The sequence below is a fragment of the Syngnathus acus genome, chromosome 24 (genome assembly GCF_901709675.1).
Source record: "Syngnathus acus chromosome 24, fSynAcu1.2, whole genome shotgun sequence".
NCBI classification, from domain to species: domain Eukaryota; kingdom Metazoa; phylum Chordata; class Actinopteri; order Syngnathiformes; family Syngnathidae; genus Syngnathus; species Syngnathus acus.
This window is the reverse complement of record NC_051108.1, coordinates 7,657,941-7,685,317: the sequence shown is the minus strand read 5'-3', so window position 1 is coordinate 7,685,317 and position 27,377 is coordinate 7,657,941. Positions and strand designations below refer to the sequence as shown.

Sequence of the window (27,377 nt, the reverse complement as noted above, 5' to 3'; positions counted from 1 at the left end):
GAGAGAGACAACTCTTTTACAGCGCCCTCCCTCCTCCTCCTGCCAGAATCACATGAGGATCCACGCCTTGCAGCATCACTGAGGTGCACTCACTATGGATCACTGGCAGATTGTAACACAGCACTCGGTTTAAGAGGTAAAAAGCCAATGAGTCCTTTTATGCAAAGGACAACAAATATTTGACATTTGGGGTGTCATTAAAAAAAATCAACTGCTATCTTAAAACAGAAAAAGGCTCTCTTGGTGGGTATATTGTGCTTTTAAATTTTTTTTGACAGTTACTTACAAAGTGTATTATCTTCACAAAGAGGTCAGACAATTCCTTCTGCTCACGAAAAGCTTCACATCTCAAGCAGAGAAGCAGGTGTCACTTCCTGTGAATTCAAACTGTTGTGATTCAATGACAAACACAAACAACAATATCAAACCGTGTTCCGACACTCGTCGGCGCGAGCGGTCATTGAGCCTGACATGTTTGTGCTTGTGAAATCAAAAGTAAAAACATCAACTAAGCAATGGCTGCCATCGCAAAGCCATGACGGCTGCTGCTCATCAACACGTCTGTCATCCCCTCAAGAGGGCTCATCACATTCCTTGCCGCCAGTCACAACTGTAGTTACATACATGCGCATACCGTACACTCAATAACAGAGGATGTGGAATGCTGCCCATGTGCGCACACGACTTCCATGTCGCGCATCCGAACGCCTCATCACAACTGATGTTGCACCCCGGGGCGCTTTGCCTGTATACTGGAAAAAAAAAAACATACAAAACCAAAATCATTTCATTTGCAATATTAGCAAGGAAATACGCATAGTGTCAAGTGAAAACACAAAACAGTTTAAGGATTAAATGAGTGTATTTTTAAAACAAATAATAATCAACATACAACTGCAGTCATTGAGAAAAATTAATTAATGTGTGAGATTCTTTTAGAAATGTCGAACTCTTCATGAAATATAACATTCGGTATTAAAATATATGATCAGACAAAAGGTCACTGAGCATAAAGGCCACTTGTGCGTCCGACAGCGATTTGATTATGTGCCTGAGTCGCGTAAAAAGCTCACAGTCGCTATAAAACGCTGCAGACCTGCAAGTTACGCTTTAAAGTTTTTTTTAAGACTAAAACACCTGAAAAGGAGAGGTTTGCGAAGCACTGCGTCGTCTTTGGCATATTACACAAATATGTGCAAATAAATACAGCATACGGACTACAAAGGCGATATGAGATGCTGGGGGCAATTGCGGAGTGTTTTCCCATCAGCGATGAGTCTTGATGGAACACGCAGTGCGCATCCTGAGGCCTGTAAAGAGAAACAGGATGACGCATTTAAAAACATCTCGCGTGTGTGATGTTGCCTCTCTAAGTGTCTCATCTCCTATCTTGTGTGCGCGGATGATTCAAGTGATTGGAACTGGTCCAGAATTGAACAAAGAAATGATGTAGTGTAAGTGAAACATTATGGAAAAGATCAATAATTTTCTCAAGGTCCAAAACATTTTTTTCTTTTGACAAGGACAAATGCCTCAGTTGACTCACAGCATTCTTGGTCATCATGACTGATTCCAGTAAGAAGAATGAATACATTTAAGTCCTGGTTCCACCCAGTACAAAAAGGTTTTGGAGAAGAGGATATTACAATTAATTTGTGGTGCAAAGTACCAAATGTCTTCCTGTGAGCAACTGGATGTGCTCAAAAGAGCCCGGTGATCTCCTCAGTGAGCGGGTCCAGGTCAATGTCGTAGAAACAGGGTCGAGTTGGCAGACCGGGCATGGTGCTCATCTGAATGCGAGACAAGAGACACGAAAGCTGATTAGAGCAAGACAAGCAAAATTCTGCACAATTTAAATCTGCTAAAAACATTTGAAAAATCAATTAATTAATATTTGCTGTTGAATCAGGTGATTATGTCACCAATTAAGCCATTTATGGTGAACATGTGAGGACAGTATTGTTGTAACTTACCGTGAGGAGCCCGGACATACCATGGTCATGTGGATTTAATAAATAAGAGGGAAAGATCATGGGAGGGCATCATTGAATTAAGGGGAGACACTTTTGAACTTTTACCTGCGACGCTATTTTAGGCCAAACAAGAAGAGGCGCCCATCCATATTAACTAAAGTCACAACCAATTTATTTTATTTGAATTTTCAAAAGGATGTCTGACAGTTTCACACAGAGGCCAAGTCGGTCTCGTAAATCTCCCAAGAAAATGATCTGGCAGCATTCTTTGCATCCCTTCTTGCTTGTGACCCAAGGCCAGCTTTACAAGGCCATTAGTGGAACTGAGGCGAGAGGACGTGACTGGGGCAATTTCCTGTACGGGGAAAGGAAAGGCAGCACTGCAAGTAAACAAAACTTCGGGGAGGTTCTGCAGATGACTGGTACTGAGGTCATCATGACTCTTCAAGCCGCACGTGACTCAACGATGTGAGCGGGCTCGAAGAAATTCAACCGTGTGGCATGATGTCATTATCTAATGGACTGCATTAAGTCGTGTGAGAACGGGGAAAGCACTTTATCCCGAGGCCCTTCGATGACGCCATAGCGTTAGCCGAGTCGCCACCATGTCTGCAGAAAGTACAGCGGACCCCTTCTATTCGTGGATGAGAGTTTTTTTCCATAAATCTGAGCCGGTTGGAGTTGAATGGTGCGGGATGTGAACTCTTGGGGGTTCTATTGTTCTGCTTTTCACCCCTCCCTCACATTTCATAGGAATGACATCATTCCACTTCCTGATTCTTAACCCTGCAAAGACCCCTTACCCCCATTTCCCAGGACTGAGTGTGCCCCCGGTCTCCCAGATATTTCCCCATCTGTGTTAAAGAGCCTTATTGATCAAATATATAGTTCAAACTGTGAGACTGTTTGGGTTGGGAGACACAGTTCAAGGGTCGTCGGTGCGGCGGCGACTCGGTGGGCCGCAGTAGATCAAAGGCAGTGTCGATAGACGCCACAGCGAGACACCTCCGCCCCTTCCCAGCGAGCCTGACACCCCTTCATTGGCCAATCAGAGCCCAGCCCTCAGGGCCATCGTGATGAAACAGCGGGAAGCGCACTGTTTAAGGAACGCGCTCGAGCCTATTAGAGGTCGAGAGGTTTCATCTCAGTCCAACCTGCGGGCGAGGAACCCATATGGCGCAAATATGGCTGTCGCTTGCTGCTACGTCGGATTTAATCAAATCTGTGCCACGGCGATCCGCAACATACCGTTCCCACGAGGGGATAGATGAAGCCGGCGCCGATGCTGGCGCGAACGTCTCGGATTGGCAAAATGAAGCCGGTGGGCGCGCCTTTGTTGGCCGGCATGTGGGAGAGGGACAGGTGGGTCTTGGCCATGCAGATCGGTAAAGAACCGTAGCCCTTTTTGGAAAGAGGAAAATAGACCACAATACTTAATATCCGTTTCAGACAACAACAAAAAAATGTTTTACTATATAGCACTCTCACCTGCTGATCATAGTAATTTATTTTGTCCATGGCCTCAGAGGACAGCTCAATGTCATCAGCTCCATACACCTTCTGGGCTATGGTTCTAATCTTCTCCACTATCGGGATCTATCACAGGAGAGTATTTTACTGTTGTTGGATGCTTTGGTGAGCATCCAGATACATACTGTAAAATGGACGGACACGGGATAAGTTAATTGGAGTCCAAACTTCCCAGACACGCTAACTCAAAACAGCTGATGGGTTTTTTTGGGTTTTTTTTACTTCCACACATCAGCATTATCCAACTTCCCAAAAAAAAAAAAAAACTTCCAAACTTGTAAAAGGGAAAAGTAATGGAAATAAATTGCGACCTTACTCTCACCTCAATGTCGTAGAGGAACCGGAAGTTGTTGGGTCTGCTGGTGGCCGCTTTTGCGGCCCGGGCAAGCTCCACAGAACCTCGCCCTCCCTGTGCCCAGTGGTGGCAAGGCACGGCGTCAGACGCCCCGCAATCTTTAGCCAGCTCACACACAAGGTCTATCTCAGACTGGGTGTCCGTCCTGAAACGGATCAAGCCGTAAGTAACCACGACAAAAAAAATCACCTACAGTTAAGAAATGATTCTTACTTGAAGACGTTAAGCGCCACCACGACAGGAACCCCAAAAAGATGAGCGATCCCGATCTGCTTTCTCAGATTGCTGAGGCAGCCGTCTTTAACGAGGGAGAGATTCTGCAAGAAAATGAAAGACAAATAATTAATGGAATTTGATTTATTTTGTACGACATCTCCTAAATTTATTTGAGCAGCTCTGTTTTGCCCCAACCACTTCTGGTTCTCATCACAGCCTTGACAATTAAGCCATACTGCTCCATTATTTAGTCAGCTGAGTCTGCCTTGGAGCGGGGCGGCGCTTTGAAATTAAAGTAAATTTTGGCCACATGAAAAACTGTTTGACGAATTGTGCGCGTATGCGAATGTCACGGGTTCGGCCAAACCATTGACTGCATTACAAAAAGGAGCAAATGACTGAATCGATAATTGAAGTCTTGCCCCACTTATAACGAATTTAAGGAACTGTAATTGGGGCTGCAAGCGGCCTGACTTAAAAGCAATAACTAAGTGCAGACAAATACGTTTTTGCTTCTATGCCAGCGGAGATGTAAAGTGCCTCGTACCTCCTCGATGTATTCTCTTGGAAGTGGCGCGCCGGCTGACACCTAAAAACAGAAATAATTAAACATGTCAGAATTTGGCATCAATTTCTTAAAATCTGATTAGGATGACAAAGGGCAATCGAAATTTTTTTTCTAAAATATCTGTGTCAAACCAAAACATCAGTCAGCCCTTTAAACCTGCCCTAATCAGTTCATTGCTGAGTCCGACTGGACATCTGTGGTGCATTTGGATAGTTTCCCGCCGCAGGACCTAAATTCAATCTCATGGTGCATGCGTACATTTAATCAGTTGTTATTGCAGTTGGATCTCCATAAAGAAATGTTCAGTCTTCTCCCAAACTTGATTAGGCGCAGTTAGTTAACAGCATGACTCTCCAGAAATATCAAGTAACGTTTCTGTAACTTCAGAATGACAAAACAATGGTGGGCCGCTCAGTCGGAACTTACCTCGGGGCCTCCGCCGTGCATCTTCAGAGCCCGAACAGTCGCAACCAGAACCACCACATCGGGCTTCAAGCCTGATGTGCGACATTTAATGTTGAAGAACTTCTCCATCCCGATATCCGCCCCGAAGCCAGCTTCGGTCACTGCAAATAGATACAAATGATAAATTAAATAATGCGCAGTTAGGTTAGCATTAGGCTAGCGGGCGTTAGCCAGATGAAATCATAGTTTGGTTCATCGTTTGTGTTCAAACATAGAATGTTTTAATTGTTTTTTTATTTCATTTGGAGGGGGAACACTATCAATAAAAGTATTTTTATGGTCTTACTAAATATATTTTGAGGTTAAGAGATGTTGAGAGATGTTTCACTGCGGTCTCTCAAAGAGCCACAGGGCCTCCGATAAGGGCGCCTTTTTGAACGGGGCAAAGGAAAGACAATATGGAGTCCGTCTAACACAGCGGCCTTGTTAAGATAAGCTTATCCTGTTGCGTGATACCGCTAGAACAACATTAGCTTGTCGGAGCCAATCTTGAAGTACTACAGCGGTGCATTTCAAAGCTAAAACCTGTCCAGTAGAGTTTGAACAGAGTCAAGTACAACAGTACCAATCTCAAAATATTTATGGGGGAGACACTACAATGTGAAGGCTGAAAACAGGTTAATAGGACTTCAATTCAAACTGCAAAGAAAATAATCTAATTGTTGCATATGGTTTCCTCTGTTTTAGTTTCACAGTTACCATTCATTGACTTGATGGGCTCTTTGTGACCAGCCGACAAGACGGAAAGCCCCTCTCGTAAATTCAACATGCTTGTCACAGTGATTGTGAGTTGATCCTCCCACGTAATACAAGCTAAGCGAATTATTTTCATAAAACTCTTGAATAATCGAGGGTTTGATTTTTGTTTTTGAACAAGTCATCAAAACCTTCTGAGAGGAAAGAGCAAACAGCTAACCCACTTAACATTTCAAATCTAATAAATGTGATGACGTTCACAGGAAGCCTGTTTGAGGGGGGGGGGGGAAACAAAGCAAGTGAATAGGTGTGATTTGATTACATGGCAGCACGTGGCCGAGTGGTAAGCGGGTTGGAGTCCCTTCATTTGTGAGGGTTAATATAGATCTATATTAAGGATATTTACCAAAGAGCTGGAATGCAGGATTTTAGTCAATAAGGACTCCATTTTGGGGTCAAGATGACTTGAAAACAAAAATACAGAGCCTGACACACCCACCGCTCATGCATCCTTCAAGTGAAGTTCATCAAGAGTTCATTTTTCAATGAGAGGAGCTCAGCTTTAATCTTTGTTTAAATTGTTGTGAGCATACTTACATATTTGTGTGGATTGGGCCAATCAAACATATTTAATTATTTCATTTCATTACTATGGTTTTAAGGTTGGGCAGGAAGTTGATGGGAGTGGGAGGAAGTGCATTTGCTTGGGGGAGAAGGGGGAGGTCATCATCATCATGCATCCCAGCTGTCGTGGCGGGGGGAAGACAGGCGGGAATCGAGTTCCTCACATACCCGAGTGTCGAGTAACAATCATGCAGACAGGTAGGCCTCGATGACATCCTGTTTCATTTTGCCCAGACTCAAATATTGTGTTTACCCAGTTAAATGATTGAATGTGACGGCATTAAGCGCAGATGACGTCTGCCCTCAAATGACACCCATATTATGTCAGAAGTTCACAACAGCTGACTGCCCGTGTTAAATGCGCTCAAGTATTGTTTGGTCACATGAGAAAATTGAAAGTATACATAGAAAAAGTTAGACAGTGGTTGCGAAAGGTCTGCCAAGCCACATGCACACATTCCAAACATGCTTCTGCTGCCAAAGTAAACATAGACAAGAGCAGATGGATAGATAAAAATGGAAGTACTCATGTATGCCTTGGCGTTGAAGGGATTAGTGTGGCTTACTCCAGAATTCCAGAGGCTCTTAAGATTATCAATTTACTTCCTTCCTTTCTGCTTTTTACGCAATCTTTCCATTGATTTCCTCGAAAGCGTCACCGGATAGCCACGCCAGAGTAGCTCACCCACAAAGCCGTCCTGTCCGACCAACTTCAAAGCCAGCTTGTCTGCGAGTACCGAAGAGTTGCCGTGGGCGATGTTGGCAAAAGGCCCGGCGTGGACAAACACCGGCGAACCCTGCGGCGACAAAAGAGAAGACACACCAGCATTTAGTCGGACAGCGTAACCAACGGCAACTGGTTCAAATTGGAAAGGAGCTTTTATTTCACGTGACATTTGTGACATGTGCTTGTGTGCTGGCAGCACTTATAAAAAAAAGTTCTTAGGGGCCTTGTAACCTCATCGCCAAAAACCACAGTGGCTCACGTGTGCCACCCCTGAACTTTAACTTCACTTGACCGTTTCCACATCCGCATTAATGATGGTGCCGTAATGGGAAGTTATGAAAGAAAAAGTACAAGTGTGTCAACTATTCACCAGATGGATGTGAGGATTTGGGGGGGGACAAACCGAGGTCGTGAACAAAACAGGAAGTTGAAGTTTCCTCTTCTCCACAAAATTAATACACAGGAATACTATACATCTTCCATTAGCCCACTTCACATAGTGTGTGTGTGTCTGTACTTTAAAAAAAAAAAAAACACACAGAGGCCACAAAGGACCCAAGCCAACCACGCTGCATGGAAAATTCCCCAAAAATGGCCCCACTAGCCACGATAGCAACTCCCTGAGCAGAATCTCAGGAAACGGCTCGCACAACAGGACCGCAGCACTTCCTCCGAAAAAACAAGGAAAAGTGGAAAAAAGAAGTCATCACAAATTTTCACTTGTTTTGGGTTTTTTTTGCTTTATGAATCAACATTTGGGATTCTTTTGAATTCGTATCACTGTCCAAACTCCGCAAAGTATAAAGCAGACATTACAAGAAGTTTGACTTTAACGACCCACTAAAATGAAATTGTGTCTACCAGACATCTGTAGCAACATGGCTCAACTTTTAGCGCCTGTCGACATGCTGCTTAACAGCTCTTTAGCTTGAGAGCCGGGGATGGAAGGAGTCAATATAACATCTTTTAAGAACTCTCCAAGGAGCATTTGCCGTCCGTCTTGAAGCAGAGGCCGAAGGGGCCAAGCTTTTCAATTTCCCCTTGTGTCGTCGCCTTGTTTATCCTACGGGGATATTCAAGAAGGGCGTGGACGAGCGGTCATGTCGCACGGCGACTCACCTCCAGCGTTTGCATCAGCGTGGGCTTGATGGCGTCCTTCATGAGCACAGCCAGCGCCCCGCTCACACCCTGATGCAAGACAGAAACATCGGTTGGGTTAGTGAACAATAACACACTGTGACGCTTATTTTAAAAATTGGTCTCATGTTACCAAAATGTGAAAAGAATGATTTTACAGTGCTGCTTGAATACCAATTCTAATTGAGTCGGTAATTTTTTTTGTGGTGTATTCGTCAAAAATGGATGTTGTGCAAAAAGTACCGAAATGTTGGAAGATTCAAGGGTCAATAATTTAAGAAGGTAATGATGTCATAAGGCTGAGGTGGGGGCAGACTAATGTCATTTTATAGGGGAGCCTCCTCTGCCCCTGAAACATGCCACAGTCCTCCATGGGAAACCAGAGCCAGTTGACCTTGTCGGCCGGACCTGCTGGGAAGTGCTCAAATGAGTTGTTGTTTTTTTTCAAGGTTGGATTTACCGTGTTGTTTTTTTTGGCCAGTTCAACCGCAAATCAGGGACATGTGTATTCATATAAAGCCGACTTGTCACAAATAAAGACTTTATCGTCAAAATTTTAAACACACGTGAAAGGAATTCGCATTTTCCCCTGCGGGAATGCGGAGACATAGCCGCGATCAACTGAGCGGCGGGAGTGGGAAGTGGGAGGGAGGCTTGGATTGTCTGTTCTCACACTGCAGGGATGTAAAAGATCAAACACCCACCAGGTCCTCTGCGGTGACAGGCCGTCCGGACCGGCTGGTCCCCACCACCATGCGCGCCAGTCTTTGTTTCATGTCCTCCGGGCTGTCGGTCAGAGCCAAGATGGCCATGATCTCGCTGGCCACCGCAATGTCAAAGCCCGTCTGGAGTGGGTGACAACAAATGTGAACCACAAAAAAGGCAACGAGGGGATTGATGCCTTGAAGAAAATTGCAGATACGATGTCATTCAAAAATAGAGAGAGAGAGCTTAAAAAAATTATATGTTGGGTCCCAACGGGAAAATGTATAGAAAACCCGAGTTGAAAATGTATCACACTTCTTGAACCACATCAATCCACCAGAATGTTTGCAAAACCCTCAGGGGCTATCGTGTATCTAGTGGAGGATGAACCAACTGACGGCGATAAATGCAAGCATATGCTGAACCGCTGCGTTAGGTTGATGTGGGTGCGTTATCATTTTTCCCCCTTCTTCAAATATTTGCTTTTGCTTAGGCTCGCCGGCTTCCTATTGGAGGAGAAATGTTTACATGCGAGATTTCATTACCTGTCCTCATGGCAAAATTATGACCGACATATATCTGGGAGGGAGGAGGGGGGGGTCATCTATCAACTTTAGGGGCTGACCCATTAGCATTGCCTCCCAAACCCCAAAAGATAAGTCGACCAATCTTTGTCAATTTTTCTCTCTGTTGATTTTTTTTTTTATAGGTGAACAAATACTTAAGGGCAACATGAGAGCACCAAAATGGCTGCATCAATGTGAACTGAGAAAAAAAAACTAACATACAAACCTCTCTGATTTGTCCTTTTTCAGTGCTGGCCTGTCCGACGGTGATCTTCCTCAGAAAGCGGTCGTTTGTATCCACCACTATAAAATAAAAACAATAAAAAAATAGAAATATATATATATATATATATATATATATATATATATTTCGAAAATGTAGTTAAATGTTACGTTATACAACAAAAAGTACCAATGTTAATTTTAGGGATGAAAGCTGTTGTGTTTTACCTCGCTGCCAGGTAATCTTGTTTGGGTCGAGGTCAAGACGAACAAAAGAAGACACTTCCTGGGGCGTGAGAGAGGCAGGGTCGCTTTTGTTGATGCTGAGACGCTGGAATGAGAAGACGGGAGGTGTAAGACAAACTACACTTGTCTCAATATTCAATTGAAACCTAAGAGAAGGACTTCCAACTTTATTTCTGCTTCTGTATTAAAACCAATTCATATTTATAGTTGTGTTCACAATAAACTGAAGACATTCTTTCACAAACTACATCAACTCTGGGGCCTCATGAAGTCTTCAGTGCTGTTTTTTGGGTGGCTGACAACAACTGAGGACCCCTAGTGGACAAACAGATTATCCTACTTACACGCAGCCTAGCAACCTGGATGGGTGAAAATCCCCTCGCTCCGTTAACGGAAGGGACCAGTCTGCTGTACAAAGCCTTGGATTGAACAAAAAAAGACATAAAAAAGTTCATTTTAGGGAGTGTGAAGATTTTTGGTGAAATGTTGTTTATACCTTGTCTGACTGCGTGGCCTCATGAAGCATCCTGGCGTCGATGGCCGCCGCCACCAGGTTGTTGGCAGCGGTGATGGCGTGAATGTCGCCCGTCAGATGGAGGTTGAACTAAAAATAATTTGCCAAAGACTTTTAATTTTTTTGGGGCGATGGCTAATCCCGCAAAGGAAGAAGGCTGTGTGCGTCTCACCTCCTCCATTGGGATGACCTGAGCGTAGCCCCCTCCTGCTGCTCCCCCTAGACACAAAAAAGGCAAAGCAAAGTTAGAGGTTGACAATAAGACAGGAATGCTGAGCGCTGGACTCTGAATGAACTGCCCCCTCCATGACGCTTCAGGGGATGAAATGACCAACTAAACCCGTGTGCACTGCTTACCTTTGATCCCAAAGGTGGGTCCCTGAGAGGGTTGTCGTAGACACGCAAAAGAGTTGAGCTTCAGGTGAGCAGACAGAGCCTGGACTAAGCCGATTGTCACAGTGCTCTTCCCTTCGCCAAGTGGGGTCGGCGTGATTCTGACAGAAACACACAAGGCGGTTTAGCTTTGCATTTCTGTACGAGCGACGGGTAACACAAACCGACTCACCCCGCCACCAGGACGTATTTGCCGTCCGGCTGTGTTTGTAGGCGCTCTAACAGGGACAGGCGGACTTTTGCTTTGCTCCTGCCGTAAGCTTCAAGCTCTTCTGGCAACAGACCGATCTCCTCTGCCAGCTCCTCCACTGCCTTTGGGGTCTGTGCTCTGGAAATCTCAACGTCACTGGCAAACAAAAAAATGAACAGGGGAAAAAAAAAGCATGAGATTCAAATAATTCCAATTCACATCATCTTTAAGCTTCAAGTACCTCGGCACAGGCGTCAGGGGCTGCAGTTTGAGGTTGCGCAGTCGCCACGGTCGGTGCTGCTGCTCCTGGATCCTCCGACTGCTGCTGTGCACCACGTTCTTCAAGACAAACCAAACCAACAGTTAGAATGGAATGCAAAATTGAAGAACCGAGTTGTCCCGTATTCTGTATTTTATACCTGCACTCTGTATGCTGCCGTGAGATATGCCAACCTGGATTTTGAAGACATCCCGGAGTCATCTGAAAATCAAAATGACATCTTATGGACCCGTTCTGCACCGCTTGGGGACCATTGTTTTACGGTACCCGAGTCTAGGCTGGGCTCCCAGCGGATCACCGCGGCCCCAGGCCTGATCCAAGTGGGTGGGATGTCAAGATCCTCTGCACCGAGTAACACCACAGCATCAGCCTCCATCACCTGGCAAAATAATTAACATGACATGAGTCTGAAAACAACAAGTCAACTATAAGCCACTGAAAATGGTACCTGTCTTTGTAGGTTCTTGAAACTGGAATGACTTCTAAGAGCTGCCATTCCATTTCTCTCCAGCAGGCACTGCAGGGCCACTCCAAGAGGTCCGTCAGCACCGATCAGGAGTACTGTTCTTCCTTCTACCGAGGAGTCTAGAGCCAAATAGTTTCATTTATTATATGTCACAAGGGAACACGTGCAGGGTTAACTCACCGTGTTTCTGCAACAGATCCATTACAGCGCCAGCAAGAGGTGGGACAAAGCCTTTGTTCAGGTCGCCTTGCACCAAACGACCCATGTTCAAATACGTTATCCTTTTGTAGACGATGGAAAGAAGCACAAGTCTTGGATTAGGTTTAGTAGCAGACATAAAAGTTAGAATTTGATTCGTCTACATTTAGAAAAAGTCATATGAGATACTTTTGGCCTTTATTAAAAATGGACACAATGTTTGTTTTCACCAAAGCCTTGCAAAGAGAAAAGTAGCCCTACTTTGATGAGGATTTGGCGCCCTCTTGTGGCAGCTTGGTGCCAAGAAACTGTTATGAATTAGCACATCTCGACCTGGGATAGGAGCTTTGTAAATCGGCACAAGTTAGCCTAAGAGGCAGAAGAAGTCACGAGAGAGCTGTACACACACTGAGGGTGCTTTTTTTTTTTTCTTCTTTAAATCAAATTATCTGTACAGATGGGAATTTGCCTCAAGGCTAGGGCATTTTTCTTCAACAGTTATTTTTAATGATTAAATAATTTGACCCATTGTGCATCGTTTTACCCATCCACATCCTTCTCAGGTTTGAGGGCGTCAAGCACTCGGTCGGTGAGGGAAGCAGGGGGGAGGTGGAGGTAGATGCCGTGCACCCTGGGGTCCTGGTTCAGCTTCAACACCTCCTCGACAATCTATTCATGCGGACATAGCAAATATGTAAGGAAACTTGCGGACACAAAACAACCAACTGAAGGAAATGAAAACTGTGATCATATAAAAAGAGAAGCGCTGTAAAGTAGAAGTCAAGCACACAAAAGTTATTAAACATTAGTTTATTTGCCTATGCTGAAAATGCAACAAAGTCAATTTGGCCTAGTGTGTAAACATCAGTGAGTCACAGTTGAGCAATTACCAAATTGGATTTAGCAGTTCGGATGCGGTTGATCACATGACGAGCAAACAATGACGGGTCTGATGGGTTTCGCTTTTTTGATTCACTTACTTCGTCTTCACTGCGATCCTTGGCAAGACAGGTCTGAGTGACAATTAAGCTCGCCTGTGGGAGAATGTGAAGAAAAAGCGATTATCGGAGACTTGGTATAGAACGGTGAGGAAGAACAAAAGGGGGTTATTCGTTCAAATGAGAATTACCTTTCCTGCTATTTTCTTGTTGATCTCCAACAGGCTGTCATCTTCACCCACCTTTGAAATAAAGTTACTCTGACGACTAAAGCAAATGACATTTTAACTGAGTGAAAAAAGTCATACACTACCTGTATAATGGCAAGTAGTGGCTGGACACCTGGATTCTTTCTCTGCAGGGCCACAATTGCCTCTTTGGTGCTGTGAACCACATCTCTGTGACGGAAAAAACAGGACATAGATATTTTAATATATATTGTCTCTAAGGCTCAATGAATATGGATTTGGACTGTAACAATTACAACACAACTGATGTTGCTAGGCAGAAATTAGAGTCTAATATGTTCGCTTTCAACAATGAAACGAGATACAAACATTGTAGCATCAGCCAACTAGTAAGTAACTAAACAAAACATTTGAGGAAAAGTCATAGAACACAATAAACACCATGTTTGCCATCAAAGAAGTAATAAATGAATAATTAAGTGTCGGGTACCCAGCTACTACACGAGTCACCCGTTGCGCATTTATATGACGACACATTTACACGTTCAATGAATGAATACCTAAATTATTAAATTATTGTATGAATGATTACATTGAATGATACATTATCTGACGACCTGCGTCTTAATTCTCATTTTTTTCTGACGATTAAACGATCATGTAGAACAACTAAGAGGCGAGGTTACATCAGCTCACGGCGGGAAAAGTCTCTGATCCTATCCGGGAAACGTGCGTGTTTGGCGGCTAGTCAAAACGGCACAAACAGCGGAAGTGTCGACCAGCCAAAATACTTCTTTACCTGAGAGAGTGATCGAAGTCACCGGCGTCTCGTTTCGGCAAACGCTTTCCGAAGTAGTCGGCCAGTTTGGCGTTGGTGCCGCTGTTAGCCGTAGCGCTCGCCGCTCGCACCACAAGCCGGCTGTGAGTCGCAGCAGTCGGCTGGCATCTCTGCGGTGCCCCGCTGACCCTGCTTCCGTGTCGAGCATGTTGTATCCGAAGAGCAGCGTTGCCACAAGCGCTGCGAATTACGGATGATTTCATTCTCGATTCTTTGTTCCTTTTTAAAAGCAAAAAATTGGTGAGCACTTGGCAACTTCTGCCGGCGAGGTAGCCAAACTACCAAAGGAAAATATTAGGGTCCTGACGGAGGCATGGTGCCTTCAAAGACCGTAGGAAATATGGAACTTATGGTAGTGACAACAAGATACAAAACAATCTATGATTGTTGGACATACCAATAACAAAAGCATGGCTTTATTAGAACACAACAGGCATTTATTTTGTCTGAACCGTCACATCTTAATAGAAAATTATTGTCAGGTCATGCGTAAACAACTTCTTCTCTTGGTATTTACGAGTTATGGATGAACGCAACAGCGTGGCAAAAGTTAAAAGCTAGCATGCGGTAGCATGTGGTTTTGTCACAAGTCATATAAGGCCAAATCGATCATAAGACGCCACTTAATTTATGGATAAACTACAAACGTGTTTCTTTCTTTTCTTTTTCAAAGATGTAAACAACATAATAATAAAGATTTTTATTCTCACAAAGAAGTAACATAAAACGTGGATATCGTTCTTTAGAAAGGTCAATTTATTTCAATGTTGGTTTATTTCAGTAGTTAATTTAACCTCATACAGATTAAATTAACCCGCTGGGGAACGATTTTCACGAGGACTGTTCTTACCTTTTCCTTTTGATAAATTATTGTGATAGTTTATGTTATATTGCCCCGCTGTCTAGACTCTTGCTCCCAGTATACGTCAGCGCGTCCACCATATTGAATGTGTCAATCGACTGGATGTCACCGTAGCTGGGCTGCTTCAATTAGAATTATCATCAACACAATTAAAAAGACTTGAAACAGCTATTATGAATAAAATCGCTAAACACACTAAACCCAGTGCACAATGGGGTCAAATTGGTGCAGAAAAGCGCATCAACGTCTGGTCGGTCCTGCAGCTGCTGCTCACACACCTTTTTTTTTTTTGGTCCTACATTGCGTCACAAACCCACCGGTCTGCATTCCTGCCTCATGCCTTCTGACATTCGCACATAAGCCAACCGACGTAGGCAGCCCGAGATATCTGCTCTTTGCATGCACATTTAGGGCCCCCAATTGCTGCTTCCTGCATTGTGTGATGGTGCTGAGACAACGGGCACCTAAAATTTAAGACAAACATTGGAAAGAACAGCAAAGGTAAGACATTTTTACTTGGTAACCGTAATGAAGGTTTGGGTTTGTGTGGTGTGTTCATTCAAAAATCCACTTTTGTGAATTCAAATGAGTATAAAAATTGATCAAATGCATGAAAACCCCGAAAATGTGTCAAAATTACCATTAATAAACAAAATAGACTCGCAATAGCGGTCAAAATAATAATAATATAACATCAAGTGAGTAATACGTCAAAGTTAATATGATGAGCCGTTACCATTGCAGGTGTATTTCAATTAATATCAATATAGAATTGTAAAGTTTTATATATTATAGGAGTCTATTTCAAAACGTGAACGTCCATATCAACCAGATTCATCAAACACATTGGAAAATACTTTACAGGTCAATTCCAACCTAATTTCTGCGATTGTTATTTTTACGTCAAATTCTAATTTCTTGTTTTGGAGAATTGTGGGTAATCAATCGTCACAATTCTAGATATAAAAAAATCTATCATACTATATTTCCCGCCACTGAATTGGCATTGATAAAAATAAAAATGTCCTAAAAAGCATGGTATCTGCTGAACGCTCGTCCCTGATAAAGAATCAAAACGAATACTCGGACAAAGATGTCAGTCAGATGACGAGTTGAAGAAACCCGTTTGGTGAGGAGCAACACCTCCAGAAGTAACTTATTCAGAACCTGTTGGGCCAGTACTGGGTGGACTCCACCCTGAAGGAAGAAGTCTGATATCTTGTGTTGACATTTAGCCATCATAACCTTTAATGCAGATTTGGCTCAAACTCAACATATAGTCAGGCTCGAAGTCCAGGTAAATGCTAAATTAGGTCAAAAGAAATGGATTTTTTTTTTTTTTTTATGTTTCAGCTAATATCTTACCTTTGTAGATTTAAAACCTGTAAACTCTCATTTTTGCAGCTCAGCCATGAGGGACCGATTGAGCAACATGCAGGAATTGTCGGGTAGCCAAATGGAGTCGATGGAATACGCCGAGTCGGCTTTATCGGACTCCCTTAGTAACGTGGACCTGGAGGACGAGCTGCCCCACGAGGCAGTGGTGTTCGACAACAGCCCCGCCGTGGAAAAGATCTTCGAGCAGGCGGAGGCCATCCACAAAGACGTCCAGCTCATTCGCCTGGAGGTGAAACGGTTGCGGGAGCAGAACTCTCGCATGCTTCAGGGCGTCACCACCATGAGCACCATCAAAAGAGATGCAAACGCCATCGGCGGCGATATAAAAACGCGAGCCGAGCGAGTGCTGTCCAACCTGCGGGACATGGAAAACACGGCGCACAAGCTGGACGAGGTCCACGGCCCTAATTCAGCCGTCACGCGCATCGCCCGGACGCAGTACACCTGCCTGAGCAACGGCTTCCGCGACGCGATGTTTGACTACAACGAGGCCGAAATGAGCCACCGGGACAACTGTAAAGCCCAGATCCAGAGGCAGATGGAGATCGTGGGTCGTGAGGTGACTGGCGATGAGGTGGAGGAGATGATCGAGAAAGGCCACTGGAACATCTTCACCGACAACATTATGGCGGAAGGCAAGACAGCTCGCGCTGCTCTCTCCCAGATCGAGAAGCGCCATCAAGAGCTGGTGGACCTGGAGAACCGCATCAAGGGAGTCCACGAGATCTTCCTGGACGTCGCCTTGCTGGTGGAGGATCAAGGCTCCATGCTCAACTCCATCGAGACCAACGTGCAGAAAACGGATGAGGTCATGCAGGAAGCGCTTTTTAAACTCGGCAAGGCCAAACGTCATGACAGAAACAACCCGTTTAAAAAGATGTTTTGTAGTTGCTTCCCTTGCTATGAGTAAAACCAGACGCGGAAGCCTGTTTGTCGCGTTTCGAGAAATACTTCAATGATCATGTCCCCATATTTCGCTGAACTATTTCTGACATCTTTCGCAAACCAGGAATGAGAAGCGCAGAAACACATAGTTTGAATTTCCAATACGTCCCTGTTGAAAAGCACGTACAGTATCTCCAGATTATTTTTTGGTTCCATTTTGTATCAAAACACAAAATTGATCTTTCCAGATGAAGCATTTTCCTGTGCTCAGGACCACAAAATGATGTATGCTTGACCCTTGTTATGTAAATAATCTGTAAAAAAAATCTAATTGTTTATAATGTTCATTCAAATGTCTTTTATGTCTAAGATTTATTAAATTATTGCTTTCTAATGACCTCAAACTTTGTCTTCACACCAATTTGCACAACACAATTTTAAAAAAATCCAATGTTAATTCCTTGTATTTCTCTATAGCAGTAACTGTATCTGTTGTGTCGCCTCAAAATTCTGTTCTCTGCATTCAAACTGCATAAAAACCTACATTAAAAAGATGTTAGTCGTATATGACTTGTTTTTTAGCCCTTGCCTGAAAGCGATTTCTAAAATTAGAATTTTTAAAAATTATTTTAAATGTCATGTTTTAAATATATGGAGAGCAAGAGTCATAATAGAACCTTTCAGAACATTCCATGTGGTGTGACTTCAATGAACAGGTCGGCCCGGTTTTTAATTCCTTCACATGTAACAAACTATGTGAAGAAGGAAAAAAAACCTTCCAGGAAGAACGAATACTCGAAAGGAAGGGCCGTGAAAGGGACGTGGCTTCTGCATGTACGGTACATCAGATAGCCGATTTTCTTCGAACAGAGATGTGAACATGCTCTCTCGGGTTGTTGGGCTTTAATGCATCAGAGGCGGCCGTGCTGTCTGCGTCGCCTCGTTTTTGGATCTTGTATGAGGAAATCAGAAAAAGGTAAGCCAAATTGCAGTAGCAGGTTGATTTCACGGAACAACCATTTAGTACTCTGAAATAGCACCGGACGTAAGAACGCTAACATGTCTGCTCTCTTCCAGAGGCAGAATGCGGGACATGCTGGAGAAATTGCGCAATGTCAGCGAAACCTTGGAAGATGAGGACGTCCTGGAGTATGACGAAAGCAAGCTGCCAGCAACTGAAGAGTCGATCGTCTTCGAGACCTCTTTGGACATTGAGAGCATCCTGAAGGAAGCCGAGTCTATACGCAAGGAGATTTGCTTGCTCCTCTTGGAGGTGGAGCGCCTGAAGAAGAACAACGAGCGCTTTCGTACTACCGTCCGCCACCTCTCGTCCGTCAAGCGGGACTCGGATGAAATCGCCAGGGGGATCCAGAAGCAAGGGCAACAACTGCACACTCGCATCTTGGCACTGGCCGCCGAGAGCAAAAAGATGGAGGAAAGGGCCGGGCCCAACTCCGCTTCGAGTCGCATCTCTTGCATACAGTTTAACTCGCTCATCCTTGCCTTCCAAGCCGCCATGGGGAGCTACAACCAGGCAGAAGAACTGCAGAGGTCCATCTGTAGGGAACGAATCCAGAGGCAAGCCTCCATTTTGGGGACCAAAATCACTGACCAGAAACTCGATGAAATTGTAGACAAAGGCTTCGAAGGCTGGAACGAGTTATCTCAGAGTCTGCCAACGACGCATGAGGGCCATTCCTCTCGCTGGGCGATGACCGAAATCAAAGACCGACACAAGGAACTGGTGGCGCTGGAGGCCCGGCTCAGGGAGGTCCACGAACTGTTCCAAGATGTGGCCGTGCTGACGGAAGAGCAGTGCTCCATGCTGAACAATATCGAAGCCAACGTGTCGAAAACTCAGCAGTATGTTCAACAAGTCAACGTGGAGATTACCAAGGCCATACAGTACAAGAAAAAAAATCCCTTTTTGCAATTCTGCCCGTGTCTACCCTGTTGGAGACAATAAACAAAAAGCACAAGTGCCAAATCCAAGTCCAGGAAGTGTAAGACTTGGCATTGTTTTAGTGTCTGACTGTATTTACTGTGCTAATGTCATTAATTTATTGCTTTACCTCTCTTTGTTTTTGTCTTGATGTACAGCCATAAATAAAATTGACTTAAATCAATTAAGATATGTTTTTGGTATAATACCATGTGATGAGCAGGTTGACCCACCTCTAAATGAATGCAACCTAACCAATCAACACAAATGCAGAGGCCTACACACCTGTGGAGGGAGCAAGGAGACATTATTTAGACATATTTCAACAGGTATGCTGTTCTAAAGGGATTCAGACGACGTAAATCAGCAGAAGGCTTTTTGAACCTCTCGCTTTCTGGTATTATAAAATCCCATCAAGGTAGGGTGGGACACAGATGATAGCTTCACCACAATGAATGAGTCCCTTGTTTTGAGCCTTTGCACCCGTCTGATTCAAGTGTTCCTTGATTCCTGCAGATATGATTGTATCTCAAAATGTGAGGCATTATTCAAATCTGCAGGAACTTTGTTTTTCAATGGTGTGTCACGTGACCAGCTAAGTAGCCACAAGGTGGCGCAAATCCCGATACGATCATATCTGCTGGCTTAAATTAGATAAACGCAAACGCACAGAATAGGAATAATAAGGGGTTAAATTGTCTTGATTTTACTTTTTTGTAAGGTAGTGAAACACGTTGAATAGAAAAAACGCTCTGCCAAATACCGTTGGTGTGTAGCTATTCTTTATATAAAATATAATATGATACGCAATCGCACTGCGCACCAGGATGGCCGAGTGGTTAAGGCGTTGGACTTAAGATCCAATGGACATATGTCCGCGTGGGTTCGAACCCCACTCCTGGTACTTTTGATTAAAATTTCACTGCTGGTTTGTCAAAACTGATATAAAAAAGCATGCAGCAATAAAGCATTACGATCAATTTTATTGCTCTTTATAACTCGCCAGCCGTGTGTTCATAGGCGTCAGAATTTTACTGCAGCGTACACCATTGGTCGTCGTAGTCAAAATTATTCAGGCAATGATTATGCAGATCGCTATGATAATTACTATATTAAAGTAATACGTAATGATATTATCTTTTGTAACGTTGCAACAAATGTGATGCTGATTCGTAATACCGTAACTTGCTTCCGGTTCTACTTCTGCCTCCAGAGTACAGTGCCATTGGTCAGATAAGGAAACGGGCGTACACGATTGGTCCTCGCTACCGGTAGTGCTCTAATCTCATAAATGGCTTCACAAGCGTATACAAGAAAAAATACACTTCGTTTAATATATTCATCGAAGTGAAAAAATACACTTCGTTTATCTTTCACTTCGATAAATAAATTCTTTAACCCATTTTAATTTTATTGTAACAGACGATATTATTTTGGCTGGAGGGGTGGGAGGTACAGACAACATTACGACACTAGAGGGCACCCTCGAATAATTTTAATGGTGCCACAATGCTGCCTGCCACAATGCCCTCCTGTATGCCCTCCCGTCCAACAAAGGTTGTATCAAACTTATCTCAATTTCAACTTCGAACTTCACATATTAAAAAAAGTTGTACGAGCCCGAGCCGAGACTCTAACCCAGAACATCTGTGAGAAGGCAAACTTGCTCCCCACTCCACAGTTTCAGTAATGTAAAATCAGCCTCCCTTGAGAACATCAGCTTGAATCAAAATCATCATTAATTATGAACTTCGTGTGTGTGCGTGTGTGCTGAACTGAGGTGCCTCTGTCTGAACGAGCGGTCTTCAGACTGCAGCCAACAACCTCCAGAAGCCTGAATGCTTACCTTCTTCCACCAGACGTTAATTCGCAAATTGCAACAAGGTTAAAAAAATGTTTTATCATTCCGAGTTGACAGTGAGCAAATATTCAGTTTAACGTCTAAGAGCAAAGGAACAAACTCACATTTTAAAGGGCGCGGTGTGAAATATAATCAAGTTATATAGTCATAATACATATTATTGTAAAATGTCGACGTAGGCCTAATTTTGATACATTGAGGCTTAAGATTTACATTTATGTACTATCATGGATCTGCTTATCAAAATCAATGGCAAAGTGTTGAAGTGTGATTTTTTTATAGCACCTTGTACACAAAGACTGGAAATGGGATAGGGGCAGGAAAACACAAAAGGCTTTCCTGTTTGGCAACTCGCAAGTGACGCCCTTAAAGGAAAACAAGAGAAGCAAATGGACTACAGGCAGCAAGCAGTGATGAAATGGCAATATTTGGAAATTGACATCATTTTTTTTAGGTCATTTTTTCCAGGGTTCCTGCTAGGTCATGTCCATGTGGAAGGCGTGAAGCAGGACAGAGAAAGAGAGAGCGAGAGAGAGAGAAGTGGGAATTTGTGTTTACTTCGTCCAGAAGTGAGGAGCTTGAAAATGGGACACGTTGCCAGGTCGCTCGCTCTGCTGTGTTTGTCTTCTTTGGGCTTCTGCGTTCCTGCCAGGACACCGCACCCAACACAGGTTAGGATTGCATTGAGCTTCTGAATCTTGTAACACTCATGTAATTATTTCTATAGCGTCATTTGTTGTTTAAAATGTGTTGAAAAGTAGTGAAAATCAGTGCATTAAATAAGGATGGGAGGACTATTTGCTGAATGTTCGACCCATTCCCAGGAGCGATGACATCATTGATGAATAGCATTGGTAATGGTTGACACCTTTTTGACCAGAGTTGAGCAAAAGTTCCACATTTGATTTTTCAAAACAAAGGCAGACTTGCAAGGCTCGTGTGCAAGGGTTGTAATAATTTTAAAGCAATAATGTCAATATTATGTTCTTTTTGTGTGTGTGTGTGTGTGTGTGTGTGTGTGTGTGTGTGTGTGTGTGTGTGTGTGTGTGTGTGTGTGTGTGTGTGTGTGTGTGTGTCAGTTGCCTTTTGCAGATGACAAAAATTCTAGAGGAGATCTTCCTGACATTCTTCCAACATCAGAATTGGAGCCCACAAACGCCGCGTCAGACTTTGAAACCTCTTACAACTATGTTTGTGCGTCCTCAGGCCAATTTTAAAAAAATAGATATTTAGATTGTTAACATTTTATAATTATCTCCATAATGCTAATTTGTCATCTTCTTCCATAGTGTCCAGACTGGCCCAGATGGATCAGGCCATTCACAAGCTCAACGTGGGCCACTACACTCTGGATGTCAGCATGGATCAGCTAATTGAGCGTCTGTCCAGGATGGATGGTACTAAGTCACACTAATTCTAACCAGCATCACTTCTTGGTTCTTCTGATCTTCTCTGTCCATTATCCCCAACATGGCAGCCAAGGTGGCAGAGCTGGAGGACAAAATCCGAGAAGTCTACCAACACAGCAAAGACAATCGCAAAGAGACCGGAAGACTGGAAGGTAAGCTTGTTTTCAGACAATTAGCTTGCTTTTATCTTTTGATACCCTGGCTTGAGCATATTGAGGACTACTGTTTTGAAATTTAGTTATCAGGTCACAACAAAGACTCGGTCGGCTAGGGAGGTGCGTTAGTACTTTTGAGAGGTCCAGGAACATTTTGGCTTCAGGAACTAATGGCTAAATGTACCTGGCACGCCAACTGAGACTAATGAGATAGACAAGGTCAATGTAACGGCTGCTCAGTACAAAATGGCCGAAGCGAATATGATGCCATGTTTGTTCTTGGCCAATCAGGTTGCCAGAAGGGCCTGCGGGTGGGCTACAAATGTTACCTCGTGTACCACATCTATGAGGACTACGCGGGCGCTTCCAGGAAGTGTCTGGAACGCGGCGGTCGCATGGCAATGCCTCGAGACCGCCGCGAGCAGGAGGCCCTCGCCGACTATGTCAAGTCTTTCTTCCGGTCGGGCAATTGGCCCGTGTGGCTCGGCGTCAACGACCTGGCGGTCGAGGGCGTGTATATGTTTGACGACGGCACGCCCGTCTCCTACTTCCAGTGGCGCAGGCACTTCCTGTCCGGTCAGCCGGACGGTGGCAAGCGCGAAAACTGCGTGGCCATGGCGTCCGATGACGGCGACTGGTGGGACCACTACTGCGACAGGGCCATGAACTACATGTGCGAGTTTGATGACAGGGTGGTGCTTTAGATGAAATCGTCGCTTTTCATTTGAACCCTAAACTGGATACAAATTGGCCATTCGTCACCAAGGTGAAAGCTCCATGGGCCTTGTCCAAAAAAATAACTACACAATTAAACATACCAACAATGGTTTTCTCTTATTGTTAGCTGCCTACCAGCGGTGCCGGCCCCACTGGCCCGGTTCGTAATATGGCCCTGGCTGTGGGGCAAAAATACACATACACGTAAGCACTGGACTGCGTAACGATGTGAATTGATGGTGGGCGGATGATTTGAATTGCTCTGTCGCTCTCTCGTGGTGAATGTTTGAATCACATGCTTAACATCCGCCACAGTCCAGTGGATTACGTGTTTGTGTAGTTTTTCCCCGCAGACTAGGAGATATTTTGTTTCCTTACTTAGATTTTTTGCCTCTATGATTACTCCATTCGCAAGACCAAGTTTTTTTTTTTTTTTTTTACAATTGTATTCAAATAAAGCCTGGGCTTGATAGATGGACGCCGTTTTTGTGGTGTGCAATGGTTACCACTAGATGGCAGAAACTGTGCGTTAAACTGGATATCATTGAATAAATGCTCCGACAGCATTCCATAGGCGTGTTATTTGATACATCTGGTTTGTGTAACTGAGCTGCACTCAAGAATAATCCACAAAGGCGCCCGCCTTGACAACCGAGAAGGTAGAGGCTTTAAAGACTAGTCTGCGTTATCCACAAAGCTGGAAATACTCTCTCCGTGGAGCTATAATTAATTCACATTCTAATGAAGTAGGTTTTTTCAAATGCTGTAGTGCAAATGAAAGAAAGATAGCAAAATGCATCAATTGTCTTGATTGCACAAGTACTTGAGTAATAAAGTTTATTCCAAAATTGAATTTGTTTTCTGTCAAAGAAACAAGCAATTGTCATAACTTTGATTCGTGGTTTATTCTTAGTTTCTATTCAAATTATTGGGTGGCATGTGACGTCCCCCGCGCCACCATGTTTCCATCGTGGCGTCGGGAAACTTCGTGAGCCTAATGGGGAGAAAGCGGCAGTCCAAGCATCAAATCACCCATTGTTGAGCAGCACTTTTCCTGTTTTTATATTTCAACATATAAATATTTACCGTGGCGCTTCATGAGTTAGCTGCACTGTGAGTAATTATTGTTTGAAAATAAAAGCAAGCATTGGCAAGTAAGGTAAAATAGACATTTACTGAAAATAAGCAATGTATCGTCCCTTTACCTACTTTACAGGAAAACCTTTGTTTTGAAAAATCAAAAAAGGATTTCCGCTTTTATTCCATTATACACTATGGAACTTGATAAGTGTCGCCAGAAGGGGTTGCTACAAAACAAGACCAGGAACAAAGTTGTGAGTCGCGACTCTCTCTCTCCACATTTTCCCCGTTTTTAACGCATTTCAAAAATATTTCACATTTCCACACAGGGCAAATCGTCGCCTACGTTCAAGACGACGACTAGATATTACCGCGGGAAAAAAAGCCGTCCAACTTTGGCTTTTCCTTGCGTTTTGTGGATACTCGCCGTGGATGTACTTTGGGAGTTTTTGGATGAATTTTTTTCACTAGAGTTTCTTGTACGTCGAAAATGTCTTAATTCCCTCTCAAGTGTAATCTACTTTTAAGATTTCCATGACTGGGCTTGTCACTTCGTGGCCCTATTTTGACGGTTTGGACTTGTTTTGAGGCGGTAATCCCTCCCGGTGACAGCAGAGGTGAGTTGTCTCTTTTGGGCTCGGCATGCTTCATTAAACACTAAAAACATGAATCAGAAAAAGTGAAACGAACTTTCGTAATGTCATTTCCAAACGTTTTGATTGGCCTACTTTTTGTTGTAAATTTGTTTTGGTCAAAACTAATGGAAGAGGAACTGGAATGACTGATTTAAAGAGACAGTACACAGACGCACGCAAAAAAAATTCTTTAGGTGTTCCCAGGTAACAGGTAACACCCTCTTGGCACCTGCAGAAGATATGCCCAATTGAATTCATGGGAGAGAAACACACTTGGTATAAATACTCTTGGTGCAACACCCTTTTTCCATGGTATGACAGTTTTGAATTCTCCCACCTTAATTTATCAAACATGCTAAAAAAAAAAAGTGACCCAACTTTGGCTGCATTTGTTTCCAAAGTGTGGCAAAAACTAAATTATTTTGGTCATTACTGTTTGACTTTATAAAGTACACTATAATATATGTATCGACTTTGTTTTGATTGTAAATAGTTTGTTTACATATCCAGAAAAGCTTTGGAGAAAACCCATCAAGTTGTGCTCAGGGGATGTCAACCTTTATGTGTAATAAATTTGATCTTATTTATGAATTTATTGCCTGTGTTAGCCCCTCACCTGTTTTGGTTTCTCCACACGTGTTCACTTTATCATGGCTGGTCCTGCTCTGGCTGCTATTTTTGCGTTTTGCATCCCCCAACTGAAAGCTCCTTTCATGGTAAACCAACTATTTTATGGTTGGACTCATGATGTAATCAAGCAATAGTTATCTAATCTGACGTAGCTTCCTAACAATGAAAATGTTGAGAAGGTTATTGCAACATCAAGTATTTCCCTTCACGAGCATTCCGAGGCTGCTGAGTGTGATGATGAAACGACAGAAAGTCGTGTCATTGGACATCTTTTGTATTATGCCACACCCTTGGACACGTGTGTTTTTGATTTTTTTAACTAAAATTATGATTTGTGCAAAGATTGAATCTCGACTGACACTTGCACAGGTGCAGCGTCGCCTTGGATGATCAAAATCGCGCTCGCTGGGGTTTATCTGCAGCCATGGCGTCGCTTGGTGACTTTGCGGAGGGCGGAGCCAATGAGGAGTTCAGTGACATCATCAAGTCACGATCAGGTAGGTTCAGGAACACTTTGATGCCAACAAGTGAGCAATATTAAAAAAAAAAAAAAAAACTTTTCAAGGTCTCGTAGTAGTTAAGAGCAGTTTTGGTGGCGTAATAGGAGCTAGTTGTCAGAGAGGACAAGTGAAAGTAACAAAAAGTGATCCATCGAGAATAGTGAGATGCCATTAAAAAAAAGGGCACTCCCGTTTTATCACTTACTGCTCAGATCATTCCAAACTACAGCTTAATATATTTTTGGATAATCCTTAAAAATTTTTCCCGGTTACTTTGCCACCATGAGAACAAGTTTCCACCGGCTAGCTCTGTGCTAGTTTTACTTTCCTATCCTATCTACCCGCCCCGCTGATTCTACGCCAAGAATTCCGCTGTGCTGTCGCAGTTTGTAATTTACATTTGTGTCCAGACCACAAAGGCTCCCCTCTCGCGAAGTTTCAGGTTTCCTAGCAACACTCCCCCCTCCCAAAGTAATGTTTTCTTTAATGGCATATTGGGGGGGGGGGGATTTGGCATGTAGCGTAGCTATAGACTCAAAAAACACATGGAGCAAATATGGGAAAGGTTTTACTATTCTGCAGGTCTCACAATGTGTGTGTGAGGGGGATTACTCCAAATTCGTTTTGGTCATAGGAAACGGCTTTAAACTACAGTGCATGGTGGCCTTGTGAATGGCGTGCAGGGTAGGCAGGTGGAACGGATGTTTTCGCAGCTGAGACGAGCCCCGTTAAGAAAACATTTACGGTTGTTACCGCCGGGCGCTGTGAAGTGAAGCCCTGCTCCGGCTAATCACACACTTGGAAAGTCACACCACCATTACTGATTGACAGAATGTCCCTGAGGTCTGTGTATGCTCTATATATTTCCAGTATGTCAACTTGTTACCCAATCCCACAATACATCTGTTTACTCGTGTCATTCCCTCATCAGCGCTTTCATCATCATCCCTGGCGATTTGACCATCTGCTTGCGCTTTTTGGGTGTGACGTGAAACAGCCAAAACGGCTGAGAAGAAGAGCGCCATTGTCGCCAAACAGAGGGTGTGGCGTCAAGTTTTGTGACAACCGGGTGGATGGTGTCATTGGATGCATTCCAGCTGCTCGCTGTGTGGCGAGCTCTCCAATGTGTCCGGCCTTTTTTTTTTTTTTTTTTAATCGTTATGCGTCTGTTGATTCCAGGATGGAATGATGGAGATTAGGGAAACCTCTCCTCGGCAGCGTGACTAAATCAGTCCAGTGGAAATTCCCTTTTTTGTCTCTGGGCTTCT

General features: G+C 43.7%; 5 protein-coding genes and 1 non-coding gene across 9 annotated transcripts in view; 5 read left to right on the top strand and 1 right to left on the bottom strand.

Annotated features, from left to right (window-relative positions):
* Nucleotides 1-843: 843 nt before the first annotated feature.
* Nucleotides 844-14,397, bottom strand: mthfd1l (methylenetetrahydrofolate dehydrogenase (NADP+ dependent) 1 like). 2 transcript variants are annotated; one of them, XM_037244468.1, is made up of 28 exons: nucleotides 13,997-14,397; nucleotides 13,323-13,407; nucleotides 13,201-13,251; nucleotides 13,052-13,105; nucleotides 12,616-12,740; nucleotides 12,054-12,154; nucleotides 11,856-11,992; nucleotides 11,675-11,786; nucleotides 11,547-11,608; nucleotides 11,369-11,466; nucleotides 11,110-11,283; nucleotides 10,902-11,038; nucleotides 10,717-10,763; nucleotides 10,527-10,634; nucleotides 10,375-10,449; nucleotides 10,013-10,115; nucleotides 9,789-9,865; nucleotides 8,996-9,136; nucleotides 8,274-8,342; nucleotides 7,113-7,224; nucleotides 5,069-5,208; nucleotides 4,622-4,663; nucleotides 4,072-4,175; nucleotides 3,826-4,003; nucleotides 3,462-3,569; nucleotides 3,222-3,374; nucleotides 1,670-1,790; nucleotides 844-1,310 (listed from the first exon to the last, which is right to left on the bottom strand). In XM_037244468.1, the coding sequence occupies exons 1-27, from the start codon at nucleotides 14,236-14,238 to the stop codon at nucleotides 1,701-1,703; spliced, it is 2,925 nt and encodes a 974-aa protein (XP_037100363.1). In that variant the 5' UTR covers nucleotides 14,239-14,397; the 3' UTR covers nucleotides 844-1,310; nucleotides 1,670-1,700. The 2 variants fall into 2 exon arrangements, with proteins under 2 accessions (XP_037100363.1, XP_037100364.1); XM_037244469.1 differs by lacking the exons at nucleotides 3,222-3,374; nucleotides 3,462-3,569.
* An 828-nt stretch (nucleotides 14,398-15,225) lies between these two features.
* Nucleotides 15,226-17,734, top strand: stx11b.1 (syntaxin 11b, tandem duplicate 1). Its single transcript, XM_037244470.1, has 2 exons — nucleotides 15,226-15,398; nucleotides 16,302-17,734. Exon 2 carries the CDS (start codon nucleotides 16,309-16,311, stop codon nucleotides 17,203-17,205), a length of 897 nt encoding a protein of 298 aa, XP_037100365.1. The 5' UTR covers nucleotides 15,226-15,398; nucleotides 16,302-16,308; the 3' UTR covers nucleotides 17,206-17,734.
* A 225-nt stretch (nucleotides 17,735-17,959) lies between these two features.
* LOC119118240 (syntaxin-11-like) lies at nucleotides 17,960-19,310 on the top strand. Its single transcript, XM_037245103.1, has 2 exons — nucleotides 17,960-18,156; nucleotides 18,258-19,310. The coding sequence occupies exon 2, from the start codon at nucleotides 18,265-18,267 to the stop codon at nucleotides 19,144-19,146; it is 882 nt and encodes a 293-aa protein (XP_037100998.1). The 5' UTR covers nucleotides 17,960-18,156; nucleotides 18,258-18,264; the 3' UTR covers nucleotides 19,147-19,310.
* A 633-nt stretch (nucleotides 19,311-19,943) lies between these two features.
* On the top strand, nucleotides 19,944-20,026 carry trnal-uaa. Its single transcript has one exon. It is a non-coding gene; the product is annotated as a tRNA-Leu (tRNA).
* A 1,322-nt stretch (nucleotides 20,027-21,348) lies between these two features.
* Nucleotides 21,349-24,117, top strand: clec11a (C-type lectin domain containing 11A). The gene is made up of 5 exons (XM_037245041.1): nucleotides 21,349-21,654; nucleotides 22,063-22,177; nucleotides 22,273-22,380; nucleotides 22,461-22,544; nucleotides 22,839-24,117. The coding sequence occupies exons 1-5, from the start codon at nucleotides 21,373-21,375 to the stop codon at nucleotides 23,249-23,251; spliced, it is 1,002 nt and encodes a 333-aa protein (XP_037100936.1). The 5' UTR covers nucleotides 21,349-21,372; the 3' UTR covers nucleotides 23,252-24,117.
* A 427-nt stretch (nucleotides 24,118-24,544) lies between these two features.
* utrn (utrophin) overlaps nucleotides 24,545-27,377 on the top strand; it is a 67,468-nt gene continuing 64,635 nt past the window's right edge. For 2 of the 3 annotated variants that reach the window (XM_037245040.1, XM_037245034.1), the window contains exons 1-2: nucleotides 24,563-24,961; nucleotides 25,979-26,106. In XM_037245040.1, the coding sequence (XP_037100935.1) occupies nucleotides 26,034-26,106 (73 nt within the window). In that variant the 5' untranslated portion in view covers nucleotides 24,563-24,961; nucleotides 25,979-26,033. Of the gene's footprint in view, nucleotides 24,962-25,978; nucleotides 26,107-27,377 lie in introns of all 3 variants that reach the window. The other variant, XM_037245035.1, reaches the window with a different exon arrangement.

Coding starts and splice junctions, on each gene's coding strand:
- mthfd1l (XM_037244468.1), bottom strand. CDS start 14,238: ATGAAATCATCCGTAATTCGCAGCGCTTGTGGCAACGCTGCTCTTCGG. Junction 13,106..13,200: donor ACAAGAAAATAGCAGGAAAG/GTAATTCTCATT, acceptor ATTCTCCCACAG/GCGAGCTTAATTGTCACTCA. Junction 4,176..4,621: donor CAAGAGAATACATCGAGGAG/GTACGAGGCACT, acceptor ATTTTCTTGCAG/AATCTCTCCCTCGTTAAAGA.
- stx11b.1 (XM_037244470.1), top strand. CDS start 16,309: ATGAGGGACCGATTGAGCAACATGCAGGAATTGTCGGGTAGCCAAATG.
- LOC119118240 (XM_037245103.1), top strand. CDS start 18,265: ATGCGGGACATGCTGGAGAAATTGCGCAATGTCAGCGAAACCTTGGAA.
- clec11a (XM_037245041.1), top strand. CDS start 21,373: ATGGACTACAGGCAGCAAGCAGTGATGAAATGGCAATATTTGGAAATT. Junction 21,655..22,062: donor GGACACCGCACCCAACACAG/GTTAGGATTGCA, acceptor TGTGTGTGTCAG/TTGCCTTTTGCAGATGACAA. Junction 22,545..22,838: donor AGAGACCGGAAGACTGGAAG/GTAAGCTTGTTT, acceptor TTGGCCAATCAG/GTTGCCAGAAGGGCCTGCGG.